The 15,633-nt window shown below is 36.7% G+C and overlaps 1 protein-coding gene across 1 annotated transcript in view; it reads right to left on the bottom strand.

The window, feature by feature from the left end:
- The window catches only part of kcnma1a (potassium large conductance calcium-activated channel, subfamily M, alpha member 1a), a 157,346-nt gene that overhangs the window by 64,722 nt on the left and 76,991 nt on the right, over positions 1-15,633 (bottom strand). Inside the window, exons 6-9 of the mRNA XM_014987291.2 lie at positions 9,259-9,352; positions 7,618-7,729; positions 577-652; positions 167-242 (exon numbers count right to left, since the gene is read on the bottom strand). Of these exons, the coding sequence (XP_014842777.2) occupies positions 167-242; positions 577-652; positions 7,618-7,729; positions 9,259-9,352 (358 nt within the window). The remainder of the gene's footprint in view (positions 1-166; positions 243-576; positions 653-7,617; positions 7,730-9,258; positions 9,353-15,633) is intronic.

Below are 15,633 nucleotides of genomic sequence, written 5' to 3' on the forward strand. Positions count from 1 at the left end.
AGGGGAGAACAGCTGTGGGCCGTTGTCATTATTTACATATTGATTTTATCTCTGCACAGCTATAATGAACATTAATTACCAAACAGGGCCTCAAAATAACAGCTGGTGAAAATTTATGTTGCTTATATGTCAAACATAATTTTTCTACTTTGCCAAGTTTACCTACCAGATGTATAAATCCAGCCGCCGTGAGCCACGTGCTTATAAAGATGGAGCACAAGTTCACCAGCTTGATGGAATTGCTGGTTTGGAGACAAACAGACAAATTATAGAGAAACACCTGACAACAACAACTGGGTCCATACTTCCAACTGGTCAATCAAAATTAGCATAAATAATAATCAAAGAGAAAAGACATTCTTAATGTAAAAGCAAAATACCTTTTAAATACATATGTAGCTTTTAACTTTAATGTTATATTTGCATGCAGAGAAATGAGTACAATTAGTCCTTAAATATGTACAAAAGTTGAGTCAATCTAAGATGAAGATTATTGGATATAAACATTAAGGTGGTAAAAATTGAAATTATTGTTTCAAGTTTTAATACATAAAAAAGGCTCTTTTTTTTCCTTACCTTGTTTTCAAAATATTTAGGAACTGTAATATTTCTGAGAACTGAATCAGTCTTAGTGCTCTCAGAAATCTTAAACCTGTTTGAAACAGAAACACATACAGAAAGGGGGTGAGAATACAATGTACAACAGAAAGAAAGAATTTTAAGGAATAAAACAAAACTTCAAAATGAAGGATTTGGACAGACACAAACGGTAGAAAATGATTTAGTCATGGCTGGGAAAGTACTCGCACAATGACAAACGTTAGTAGGGGTGCTATGTGGAAAAGGACTCCATGAAGGACCAGCAAATCATCATTGTTGTTTGCTGTAACCGTTCTAATCCCATGAGAAATGTGTGCACATCTTTAGGACCAAAGTAAATTGCTGTGATAAGAATTTCCATTCTGCACAATCAAAAATGTCTGACCATTTTATTAAATATTTATCAGACTACTAAATAAAACCACAACTCCAGATTGCACATACGTCAGTGCTCAGGCTCTTACCCCAGTTGGAGAGAATGTGCATGCAGGACCAAAGTGTATGGTAAAATCCAGTCTGCCCTCTCTTGTCATCCTGGCCATGGTGGCTCTGCCTCACCCTATAGCCATTCTGAAAGAGCTCTCCGCAAGACTTCTTCCGCCTCCAAGTCTCCTGGAGGTTCTCCAAGTTAACATCGCAGTGTGTGCGGCGGTAGACGAGCAGTTTAGGAGGAATCATCGTTTCAAAACCTTCCAATTGCAGTCAGAAAATTATTTGAGAACAATTCTGTCTAGGTTCCTGGTAAAAATTATAGGAAAAATTTCCAACAAAAATCAAGGGGCTTCAGACTGAAGAGCTCTAAAAGTAAACGGTTATCATGACAGTCCAGTCTCAGAATGTCTATGTGATCAAAATGTCAGCTCTAATAAGTGTTTTTTTTTTATCCCCTCTCAGTTGTGTTACAGTGCCCTTAATCCCCACTACACAAACCGATTTACCTTTCTCTAGGCCCCTGTCAGAGCATTACCGTTAACTCCTGCAGAGCTCTCTCTCCCTCCATCAGCACACAGCTGTGTTGCACCTAATTTTCAAAAAGGTCTGCATCCTGCCAAGGATTAGCAGATATGAAAAATAATTCAGAGGGGAAAAAACAATAATCCTTATTCAAAAGGGGGGGTGTTCTGCTTTCATTGTGGCATTTCAAATCAACTCTAATGGTGGAGAAATCTACAGTGGCATCAAATTATTATTATTATTATTATTATTATTATTATTATTATTATTATTATTCCCACAACCCTGCAGGCATAAGCCAGTGTAGACGATGGATGAATGATACGATAATGGTGATAAAAATGACTAACAATTGACATTTCTTATTAAATTTTCATTGTGAATCAAAACTAACATCTATGAACACATTTTCACAATTAGAGATGTTGGAATTACAGTTCTTGTCTTTTTTTTCCCCAAAAACAGAGACTGCTGGGAAAATTAATTTCAAAGAGAGGCAGTCTTTCAGAATGTAAATCTTTATTTGCTTTTGATGTACTTTACATAAAGATACATAAATATGGGAAGATTTGTTCTTAACTATATGCAAATTAACTCATTCTAATGTGGAGCGACTGTTCCAGTGCAGAGAGCTGCAAAGCTATTTGCTTGTTTGTACTATTTTAGGAGCAGATCTGTCTGTGCAGTCTGAGATTTTGACAGACACTCAAATTTTGATAAGAATAAATTTACCACTTTACAGTCAACAATGTAGCTTTGTGACTTTTCTCCTGTTTGATTATTTGTACAATTACATGTCCAAGTAACTTTACTCTGTGGTGAAAATGATCACAGCGTAACAGAATGGTTTTTTTAGTGTTGACTACCGCCCACTTTGATATATATTCGAGCTATTGAGCTACTACTGACAGCAAAACTCATCGGTGTGAAAGTTGTTCTCTCAGTCAGCTATTTTCATTAAAGAGCGTTTAAAATTAAATTCAAACTTTGGTCAGAGGAAGCACAAAAGGTGTAGGATGCTTTTAAAAAGGAAACTGACGTCATGTCAAGTGTTCAAGACTGCTACTTTTAAACAATGAGTGCGCACTGAGTAAAAACAGGAAGCAGCAAGGTGCTCTAGTTTAACTTTTAAATGTTTAGTTTATAAAAGAAAGTAGGAAGCAGCAGTTTGTTGATATTTGTTGTCAACAAGAAATCAGAATAGGCTAAACTTAGAAGAGATTGGGAAGATATTTTATTTTATTTGCGTAACTTATGTTTATGTAAGCTTATGAATCTGCTGTTATGATTATAGCCATGTTCATATTTATGAGAATATTCTCATCTGCAAAAATCTGCCTTGTTGGATAAGTAGTACCGAGTTTGCTTCCAAACTTGGACTTAGATTTCTCTAAATCAGTTCCACCACACAGCAACACTTTGGTATATTGTTGGTTTTTACTCAGTTAGTATGAAGCATTCGTGTCTGTGTTCCGCTGTGTATCCGTGTATGTCAGCAGTGGTTTTTAATGTCTTACACACTCCATGCTAATAAAGAAATAGAAGCAAATAAAACAATTAAGAAAAATCAAACACATAAATATAACAGATGTGCGTAAAAGTTCTCACTAACATGATATTTTACATGCATTAGCATCCACGTGTCTAAAAAAACATCTCAATGAAATTCCCTTCCATTGAGTACGTGATTTTGAATGTAAAAATCTCTTCAACACATGCTAAATCCTGTTGAACTGGCAACTATCATAAATACATACACACACGCATACACACACACACACACACACACACACACGCACACACACACGCACACACCAGCTCACATGATGCTCATTCAAGAAGGCTTTTAGGGACTGTGCCAATGCTTACTTCATTGAGGTTTACCAGGCACGGTTCAGCCTCTAAGTCACGTGTTTTGGCAGAATTGTTTTGTCAATCAGCAGTCAGAGATGTTTCATCTGGTCTAATGCTAACAGTCAACTAAGCCAGGCTTAGAATACACGATGTTGAACTGCTCTTACCAAGCAAACACAATGGCCACTGGTTCTTCTTTCATTCACAAAGAACACAAGAGCAACAAATATCAACATCTTTGGGCTAAGATAGCAGTTACAACTCCAATGTTTGCCCTTTATATGCTTACTGCCAGTAGCTTATAGGACATGCAGCATAAAGCAGTTGCACTCACGACCCTGTCAGGCACATAAGCCTCTTTCATCACCCTAAGGGATAAGAGAACGGTCTACTAACTCTCCACTAGGAGGCAACAGAAAGTAGGAATTAAAATCGCTCCCTCAAAGCAACAGCACTAAAACTTCAACACTGCTTTTTCACCCTGCAGTAAACAGCTGAATATCAGCAGACAGATTTGCACAGTCAAATATTTCATTTATGTTTTAAGTAATTTATTGTAAAAGTAACTTCATGCTGCAGATGGGGGAGAGTGTGAAAGCAAAGGCTCAGTAGCCACGAGATCTATGAGCATCCTTCAAATATCCACATGCTTATCCCACCCAGTCTCTCTCTCTCGGGAAAACGTGGGTTAAAGTTGTTAAAGAAGATTAATTTCTCTTCCTGTAGAAGCAGAACTCTACATGCTCTTCTAACATCAGTCCCGCATCATTATTCTCTTAATCAACATCCAATTTAAAGGAGCAGAAAAGAACAAGCACTGAATTGTGAAACATCATATATTCTGCCATAGGGTGCGTAATAAGCAGATACTCCATGTTAGGGGTGCAGGGTAGAATCTCTGGCAGAGGCCTTTTGATAAACACACCAACAGCAGACTTCACATTCAATTTACAGAGTGTACAGAGGGGTGATGTAATTGTGATGTATTATAAAGACTGTGTGTTCTCCAACGTTGTATGGAAAGTAATCTGGAGGAATTAAAAGCACAAGACCCGCCCTAATAACCTCTCTGACTTCTCCCAAATAAAACCTGAATAGAAAGTAGTACCAGTTATAGATTAGTACACTTGAGACCTGCCAGGTGTCTGAAAGCGAGCACAGAAAGATAAAGTAATTGATCTAATTTCCTAAACAATAAAATCCTCAGTGTTTTCAACTCAAACACTTTCTGAATAACACACCAACTGAGTTTTAGACCAATTAATTGTCTTTATTTTCCATTCACAACATGACTTCATTCCCTTGTTATTACAGAGCTCCTGAGGCATATTATAAATGCCGTCCTTGACTGATTCAGAATGCTAACAGATAACTTTCAGCACAACATCAGTATTCTGCAAGCTATCAGCAGCCTGTTTGGGTACGCCAAATCCCAGTACTGCTACGCACAGTTCATTTAAAAACAGTCGATTTGAGCAGTTTATGACATGTACTCATGAACAACATCAGGTACGTAATGTGTAGAAATTCTTAAAATCAATTATGTTTTTATTAGCAGTATAATACACCGTTACACATCTTTCACTGTGCTGAACAGCAGCCATGAGATGCTTTTCCACAAATTTCATGCCAGACTTCCCTGGAGTGGTTGTAGCTGAAAAGCTCAGTTAGTCTCATCTGTTTGGTTTGATGAGTCAAATTATTTACAGTAATATTTAAAAAAAAAAAAATAATTAATTTAAAAAACTTGTGTGTTTACAGTTTTTATAGTAAAGATGTATTTCTGGCGTGTTTCGTAAGAAACTGGTTAACTTTTCACTTTTTACTGCAGTTGTCCAACAGTTGGAGACTGGTTTTACTTCCCTTAGGATCCTTTCTCAATGTGCATAATGCCAAAAAAAAAAAAAAAAAAAAAGTTTCTCTGACAATGTTTGTTTTAAACAATTTAATTATTTCCCTGACTGTAAATACTGGATGGAAAAATGTAAAAAAAAAATAAAGTTCATGTAAATTACAGATTAAAAATAAATTCATTTGGTACGTTTGCATTTCAGAATTTGTTCAGGGTTTTAATAAATAAAACACCAGTGATTTTGTAACAAAAAAAAAAAACATTTCTGGATTTTTCCAATATTTTTGCTATCTTACATTAATATATTGCAGTAGAGGATGAATTTCTTTCATTCTTTACACTGAATGAAAATGATTGAGGGGAATTGCTGCAGGTCTAATGAAATAAATTTAGTAATGCTTATAAGACAGTCCCCTTTATATGTCCACAATCTACTTAAATTGCCGCCACTTCTAAATTATTTACCTATTTTTTTCTTAATCTCCAACAAATTACAATCATAGACAAAAATATCCTAACTGAGGTTAAGATGATTATTTTTCCCCCTCCATTCTGTTGTTAGTTTTCCCTTATTTATTTATTTTTCTATTGTCTTCAATAGCTTTCCCTTTGCTAATCTTTCTGCTTTGCAAAATCCTTTGAATAGGTGGAGAAAAGCAGGACTGATTTTAACCCAAAGGGACTAAAATCGTCCACAGGATTCTCTTTTTCTGTCAGGAATTCTACACTTATTTTTTTGGAAAGAAAAAAAAATATTACAGCTTTATTACTTCCCCAAGAGAAATATATTAATTCCAAAATTCCGGCACAGGAATTTTTAATATTCACAGGTGACTCCTCACTAAAACAACATTAGCTAGCGGCCACACCACTGTTTCAAATTTTTGCATCATCCTCATCAAGACCGTAACACCCACAGCTTCCTTTGGCTGAGATGAGGACACCTTACATCATGAGTAGCAGAAAGACGAAACACTCGCTCTCTTCATTCATTATGCTGTTTATCTTCTCTGTGAAAATGCTCGACCTTTCCTCAGAAAACTCCAGTTTCTGAAGCAAGGCTTTTAACTATTTTAATTTGATTTCTATGGTCAATAGCAGGTTAAATACTTGTATTTCATCACAAGAGAATTTTGATGCACTCTCAGTTTCAAAATTTGTTAAAAACAATATATAAAAACTAATGCCACCTTCTATTTTCTTCACTTTATTTCACTGAATGAACAAACTCCTACATTATTTGTGAGCTTTTAGTTGTGAATAAGTAATAAGATATACAAAAAAAAACTATTATGAAGTGATTTTGTTGCTGGATGTTGGAGATTTTCAAATATTTCTCACTTACGCTCCACTCCCATATTATTTGTGGACATATTTAGAATTTGTGTAGCTGCAAACATGAAAGTAGGCATGAAATAGTCATTTTTAAAGATTATTAAACTTATAAACTGACATGCAGTGCCAGCATGGTCCATTCATATAACACTATGACCAAAAACAACACCAAATGTTCAGGTCAAAAGCCCCCTGCCGATCAGACAATGTCAGTATTGGCAAACATTTAAATGTAGATGCCGTGATCATAAAAGAGCCAAAAACAATTCCTGGATTAGAGCATCTCTGATTATCAGCCCTGAGCTTTTTTTTTTCAGCGTCTTATCAGAAGTAAACACAAAGTGAACTCAAAAGAAAAAAAAAGAGCAGACTTGGAAAGAAACTCTTTTCTCTGCAGTATAATTTAGGTCACGGTTCTCTGAACACAGTGGGAAAAGTAGGTCGTTATGTAATGCAGGTTAGGGTGTTTTCCAGTCTGCTCATGCATGAGTGAGTGCAGCAGTGTATACTGGGATCACACATGCCTTTGCATCTTTCGTGTGGGTGTGAATAAAGCCATTAGAGGGCAGTTACTGACTGCAGTGAGGCATTACAGGTGCAACTCCTTAACAAAACTACTACATAATCTAAAGCCACACACACACACACACACACACCCCCACACCCCCCCACACACACACACACACACCCACACACACACACACACACACGCAGAAACAAGAAAACCACAGCCCCATTCTTTCACTCCCATCAATCCATTTCACTCTGCTGTGTCTGTGTTAGCTGAAACATCAGAGGAACCTAGCCCTGTCACTTCTAATGACGAGGGAAAGTTGACTGCAGCCTCGAGCAACAAGGCCTCAGAGACATGCCCCCACCAAAGGGGAGGCAGACGGGAGGACCGGGAGGCTCAGGGAGAAACGTGGAGGTATGGAAAAAGAGGAGGGCATGCAAGGATAGAAAGAAGAACGGAATGGGGAAAACAGGATTTGCTAAATCTCACCATATATATTTAAACTTACCAAGCCAGCTTCTGTTTAGGTACACAGAGACGAACACAGGAGGAACGGTGAAGAAGTCGACCACTGAGTTGACCTCCAGCCAGAACCACAGCTTGTCATTGGCTGCTATAAACTGCCAGAAAAGAAAAGTGACAACAATGCTACTCAGCATAGCGACTAACCTACTTTTATTTAAATAGCAACCACAAAAAAAAAGAGCCCGGTTGTTTTTCAAACTTGTTTGTTTCTTCAGCAACAGTGAAGAGCTATTTAGATGACAAAAGCTTCGTCACATTTGCTGAATCGTGCAAACCAGTGGCAGTGTAAGCAGCTTATGCGTTTATTTATCCATTCATTCAGGATGTCAAGCTTGGTTTTGCAAAATTAGATGGCTGCTGTGGTCATTACAACAGTGCCAGTTTAAAACGTAGAGGCACTTTATGCATGATCCAATATGGATTTCCCATAAAACACTCTACACAGTGATACAGTGTAGAGTGCCTTGAATTCAGTTATCTTACTTCTTGAACATCACTGTATGTCATTTATGTGATAGACTTTGACAAAAATAGTATGTTTTTCCAAAATATTCAATTAAACTCTCCTTCCTTCCTTTCCAGCTTCCCCCCATTTACTCTGATGCCCATAAATCACATCCAGTGCAATCACCTAACTAATAAATCCAGCTGAGAGGTTCGTTGGAGAATAACCAGCATCACAGAGACCGAAGAAAACAGCACATGGTCAGTGATAATGTTGCATTGTGTAATACAAAAATATCCCAAGCTTTTAACATCTCACAGCTCCCTTTGTGATGCTGGTTGTTCTCCAATGAGCTTCTCAGCTGGATTTATTAGTTAGGTGATTGCACTGGATGTGATTTATGGGCATCAGAGTAAATGGGGGGAAGCTGGAAAGGATGGAGAGGAGTTTAATTGAATATTTTGAAAACCATACTATTTTTGTCAGAGTCTATCACAGAAATGACATACAGTGATGTTCAAATGCAAATAATATAGAGCAGCTGCAACCTACCAAGGAGAACACAAATCAGAAAAGGAGTCAAGAACCCAATTATAACTTTGGGGAGCTGCAGAGATCTAAGGTGGGAAATATTATCATTATAGCCATTAGTAGTACACACCACAAATCTGGCCTTAGAGAATAAATCACCTATTGTTGAAAGGATGGCATAAATTGTACAGTTTTAAAGTTTTAGCACAGCTCTGTAGGGGACTCAGAAAAGACGGGGAAGAATCTGAACTGATCAAATGACTTACAAGTCACATGTGTCGCTGTTACAATGAAATACAATAACAGTTCAAGCCTAAACTGCATCTGTGCATTCTGGTTGAGCTTAAGCTATTTTTGAAAATGAAGGGCAAGGGCTTCTCTCTCTAGATGTTCAAAAATGATTTCCCAGACTTGCAGCTGTAATTGTGGCAAATTATGTTGTTTTTTTTTTTGGGGGGGGGTTTATCTGAGGGGGACTGAATACAAATGTACCCAACACTTTTCAGATTTTCATTTATGAAAATAAAATCTGAGAAGCACTAATAATTTTCTTTTGACTGAAGAATGTGTGTGTGTGTGTGTGTGTGTGTGTGTGCGTGTGTGTGTGTGTGTGCAGGTCTGCGTGTAAATGCATCTGTGTCTGCTTACCCGCAAGCCAAAGTACAGGAGGAAGAAGACGTTGAAGGCCATATCGATTTGTAGTGTAAAATCTTTGTAGAAGTTCTGGCAGGATTCTATAGGACTGGAACACAAAGGCACAAAGAGAGAGAAAAGAACATCATGCTCAGGTCAAATGCTCATGAACCGATAACATATCTCTTCTAATGTACACCTAAACTGAGAGGAGCTTAAATAAAATGACGCTGACAATGTCAAATTAATATGCTCATCAAATGCGGATTAGAAAAAAAGTGTTGCAGTCTTATAAGTTACTAAGCGACCTCTGGTTGGTACAAGTAATTTTATCAAAATGCTGATTTCAAAATTTCATAATTTAATTCCAGACTTCTGCATAGCCACAACTTGTAATGGTTGCTTATGTTCGATCCGGAGAGCCAGACGAGGACTGAGAGTTACATGAAAGCCTCGTTGCAGTGCCAATCACACACAGATGAAACGGCCAAAAAAGAACTGAAACTCCAAGCTGCTTTGATGCAACAGCATGGATGAATTATTTAGTCCCTGTCAAACCCAAATATTATAAAGGATATTTCCTCAGCTAAAGAGAATCCAGGAGTGAGCTTTTTAAAAAACAAAAAAAGGAAGCTGGAGATGAATTATTGTAGAAACAGAGTGATGATTACCCATTAGGAAGTGAGTGTCTAAACACAAAACAAGTAATCAACTCACTCTATTGTTCCTTTGGGTGTGGGCTCATTGCATTTTGCTATAGATTAATGGGGGAATTCTGCTCTCGCAAAAGCAGCAATCTGCTTAATCCATAGACTCCTAAGAAAGTCCAGTCAGTATGTTCAAATCAATCTGTGCTATGTTTTTTGTGTGTGTGCTAACAAGACTAAGAGACAGAAACAAGTTCATACCACAATACAATTTACAGAGGTGGAAGATAGGCTTAATCTTCATATTAAAATCACATTCAATCACATGCTTTATTAAAGCAGCTGAGTTCATTATGGACAAGAATATCTCCTAAACAGGACAAACAACCAAATAATTTATGACCGAGTGGCCACAAGTATACTAACTAGTAAGACCTTGAGAGTAAAAACAAGAAAGAAAAATCAATCTTAGCACCAGTTAAATTTTTTTTACTAGAGCCTAAGGAAGGAAAAAAACACATACAATTCATCTCACTATGCACACATACTAATCAATACACTCAATACTGACAAAACATTGCGCAAAAAGAAAAATTACAGTAGCACGAGAGTTAATTTTAAGTGGAGATGCATTTTTCCTTCTCACCATCCATGCTCAGGTCACAGGGGCAACGGATCCAGGACGGGGGTGTCGACAGAACCAGAACCAAACATGGAGAAGCAACATTACGTTTTGTTGCACCACGAATCTGACACAGACTTCCAGTGAATTGCAAAACAGCTGAAACACTCTTTTAGATCAAGGCTGAAAACCTCTTGTTCAGAGTTGCCTTTGATTAAAAATAAATGGAATATTGATGAATATATTTGATTATTTTATCTGATGATTATTAATCCTGATGACATGCATTCCAATTCTTCTTCTTCAGCCTTTATTTAACCAGGATAAAACTCTTTTTAAAAAATCAGCAAACATACATTCCAGTTGATTCAAGAATGCAATCAGAGTTGACTTCTGATCAAACTGAAATACCTCATAACTTCATTCTGCAGTTTTGTTTTGTTTTTTTTCATGATGTTGACAATGAGTAGAATGTGCAAAATTACTTTAAAACGTTGATGGTCAAAATGAGAATAGACTGTTATCCTGAGGCAGACTCATTTTTTGACCAAAACTACAAAAGTATTAAATCTTGAAGGGAAAATGACCAGCAGCCACTGAAAAACAAATCAGATTGGCAAAATGAAGATTTTAAAAAAGACGTTTAACAAATGTAAATAAAATTTGTGGTTAATTTGAACAACTGGTCTTAAAGTTCACTAATAACAATAATGAACTGATTTGAATTGATTCATTTAAAATCTATTGAGGCACAATTTCTGTAAACTGATTCTTGTTCAGGTTCAAACATGCCTCAGATCCATCTACTCTCCACCTATATTTCCTACTAAATTATAGTTAAAGCTGTTCTTTTCTGCAAGTTATTTCATATACATACTTTCACGCATAAACACCCATATCTACACAAACACACAGATGGTGAATACTGAAGACACCATTTGGAGTGGTCACTGCTGTGCTCCCCCTCAGGCTAAGGTCTGGCCTGATTCTGAATAACTGCTAATCTTAAGTCATGTGACCCAAAACACTCTTGGTAACATACAGATAATGGCAGAAAGCAGAAGGGTCCCTAGGATTGAGGGAATCTGCTTTGCTTTATAAGACAGAGTACGCACATTTAATTTCAGCTCTGTACATGTTGCATTGAGCCTTATCATTAACTAAAGTACTTGGAAAAGTACACAGTGGTTTCTCTGTTATATTAAGATCTCAATGGGAAATGACAACCTCATCATTTCAGCATGTGGGTGTTTTTCACTGCTTGATATTTCAGAGCAGCTGAGTGTGTTTCAAACCACTGACATTCATAACGTGAGCCAAGAATAAAAGAAAAATAAGAACCGACCCAATTTTTAATACAACTCCACACTCAGATGAGTATATACAGCTCCAGTCAGGAGTTATATTAACTCATAGACATGAGCGTCACAGTAATTTGGGGTTTTTAAGGATGCATTTGAACCTTTTTATTTATTTATTTATTTTCCCCACACACACACATCTTCACTGATTTTGGAAAAAAGAAAATGGGTTCATAACTTTGGCTTTTTTGACTATTTTCTTTTATTCATACTAGGTCAAAATGAACAGGCTTAAGTAAATACATACCATCATGAAGGCTAAACTACCAGAAGTTCTGGAATAAAGATCTTTAGGGCACAGCCAGGAAACAAAAAAAATGGGCCATTATTTCCTCTTCCAGCACAAAACATGTGGTGAATGTACACAACTGAGGTCTGAGAACGGTGGAGGAATTACAGATGAAACACAAGGGGGAATAATCAATTGCCTTTACTTCTCTTTGTATGCGTAAGCATTATGAAATGTTTCGTGGGAAACCTAAGTGCTGTCCTGTTGGAAGAGGGTGGGAGTATTGTACAATGTTTTAATACATTTAATGAAACTGTTTGGGAGGTGTTTTTTTTTTGTTATTATTATTATTATTTTTCAAAACCTTAGCTGCCAGCAAGACTTATTTTACATACATTGAAGAGATGCTGCAATCTGCGAGTCTGCCACTAGATGTCAGTAAATGTAATAACCTGCTTGTTTAAATGGGGCTGAGAAAACGGTTTGCGTAACACATAAAAATACACTTACAAATACTTAAAATCCTATAAAAAAAAATATAAAAAAACCCAAAAACAATGCTACCCCTGAAAATAAGATGTGGATTGTATTTATGCAATGAATCAATCAACAAGGTTAAAGCAAATGTCCACAAGTGACGTTTTTAACTTCCACTCTTCACTAGAAACGTGATGCACGTTGCACACAAATCAGCTGCATGCGAAATGTAGCTTTATTTACTGGGCTTAAATTACGTCATACTAACCAGGTGTTTGTGTTACTGCATTCCTTCACGTGAATCCTTTATCAAACAGGGGAGAGGTAAGACAAGACTTGTTGCCAACGTGTGATTTCAATGTCACTTTACACTCTACAATCACAAGGGATCTCTGGCAACACATTGCCAGTGTCCTACAGAAAATAGATCTGCCACAGTTCTTATTACTCTTTAAGTGCTGGCACAGCCTGGGGTTACACCATTCTGCCTGACAGGAGGAGGACACCAGAGAAGGGAAAGAGCATGGGAGAGGAAGAGCCCTTAAGGACAGGAGATCTAAAACTGATTAAAAAAGGCTAAGCACATCTGTACTGACAAACATCAATAGAAGAAGAAGATCCAGTGTCCCAGTTAGCATAGACAAACTTTCCAGTCACCCATGTTGTTTTTGTCTGGAGCATGGACTTCTATTTTAGGATGCACAATTCTTCCCCATCGTTGTGTCCTACGATCAAGAACACCAGAAAACGCAGCCAGAAAGGTAAAAACTCCATTATTCTCAAGGGCAACAGAAGGTGTTGACGATGACGTTCCAAAAATAGCCCAAACCACCTTCAGTCAGTCAGTGGGAGCCAGTCCTTCGTCAGCCCGGACATGACCTTGGATAGCTGCAGGAGCGACAGAAAGGCCGTCCCTCGAGCAAACAATAACAACGCACTGCTGCCCACTTGACTAATGCTCACAACCATGGTACAACACACACCAAATAAGAGTCATTTCTGTGCTGCACAAACGTCTTCCTGCTCTACTAATCTTGCACACATTTTTAAATACTGAATCAATTGTTGAATTTCTTTCTTTCAAATTGGGAACATGCATAAAAAGTACATCGTACCAATATGGTTATATTTAGGATTGTATGTTTGTCTTTCATGTGGTGTTCTGAGAAGAATGAGTCTTGCTCATGTAAGACACACTGAAAAGAGGGGGAGGTGAAGCTGAAAAGGAGACTAGATTTGCACTCAAATGATTGATTTAGGTCAAAGCAGCATTACTAAACTAAGAAACAGTTAAGTGCCTACAAGGATAGTGGACAAAAAAAAAAGTCTTCCAGGGACGCTAAAAATAGATGACTCCGTTTTTATGTGAACTGAAATGGCTTGCATCCCACTACAGACATTTCCCCTACCGAGTCATTTAAAGCACTCTGTGAATGAAAATAGCACATCACCAAAACAAACACAGACATTATGCAGTGTGGCTAGAAACAAAACAAAAAATAATTTAGCAGACACAGCAACATGCACACATCGTCCTGTTCGATTTTTAGTCTGACCTCAGGTAATTTTATCAAAGCAAAAAATTACTTCAACCAAACCAGTTGAATCTGTCAATAACACATGTGCATCTCTGTAAATTAACATATCATTGAATTCAAGTGAAACTCATATTATATAAAATCACTACACACAAAGTGGGATATTTTATTAAATATTATTTCAGTTAATTGTATAGTTATGACTTGCAGTTTCTCACTCAGAATAATAATTTGTGTCAACTAGTACTTGAAGAAATTATCCAAATCAGATCATTTACAGCTGCGATAAGATTCAAAAATCTTCTCTTGATAAGTAAACACACCATACTGAATAAAATAGGTCATTCAGAGAACAACACTCCTCAGTGTTAATGTTGTTACTGATTGAAAGAGTTTGTTGTTTTCAATATAAATTATGCCGTTGAAATGAAATGAAATGAAATGAAATGAAATGAAATGAAATGAAATTTTATTCGAACATGATACAAATATAAAAATAAAATAGTGCACAGTAACAAGAAGTGCATAAGAAAGAAGAGAAAATACAGATTTTTTTGTTTCAGTTAACATATCATGCTCAAAATGGGGTAGGAAGAAGTGAGAACTTATAAACTCCTACCCCCTAAACACTTGAAACTTTAGAGTCCTACTGTCATTAAAAAAATCAAAATCAAAGTGGCAGTCAGAAGTAACAGTTACTAATATTTACCTATACATTTTCCCATTTTATGCTGGTTTGTCTTTCTAAACCCTTACACCAAGTTATCTGCAATACACACCTTATTGCTTTCTGTCACCCATATGTGTATCTATTGAAAATTACCTAATATGTTTAAAATCAGTGGCGTGATTTTAAACACGCTACCGTCCAATAGACTATACCTGAAAAATATGTTTGTGCAGGACAGTGACAAAAATTATGTACCACACCAAGCAACAGGCATCCAATAATATGGAAATAAATAAAAATACGCCAAGTAAAGCAACAATGCAGAAAGCAATATATCAATGAATATTTAAACAAAATACACAGGCAACAGCGCACATAATTGTAGCGCTCATGTACACAGTCTTTAAAATGCCTTACAAAGTTCTTAATGGTATGTGTTAGGGAATCCAGGTTTGCTGTGGGTTTTCCACTTTTAGTCATTTAATTTTTTTATCCGTGAAAGAGCGTCTAAAAAAACTTTGCACCAATAGGCAAACAATTATAGCTATGTTATTAATTTTTATGTTGTTTCGTTCTTTTGCTCACAATGATTATCACCAGTCTTCTAGTCTGGTGGGGTGTTGCTGTCCATGGTACTGAGTAGTCAGTTTGACACTGTTATAAGTTAAAGAAGTAGAAAAATCTAACAGTTAAACCACGTGGTTTATTATGTATTAATCAACATAACTTAAAATTACGTAACTTAAACTTAAAATTGTTAATTTTAATAATTGTAACTATTAAAAGGCGACCAGAGTAGAGGTAACAGGGGTTTTGGTGAAATTTATCCAACAACAAAAAAAAAAA

The sequence above is a fragment of the Poecilia mexicana genome, unplaced genomic scaffold (assembly GCF_051168715.1).
Source record: "Poecilia mexicana isolate PSO_F unplaced genomic scaffold, ASM5116871v1 scaffold_15, whole genome shotgun sequence".
Lineage (NCBI taxonomy): Eukaryota > Metazoa > Chordata > Actinopteri > Cyprinodontiformes > Poeciliidae > Poecilia > Poecilia mexicana.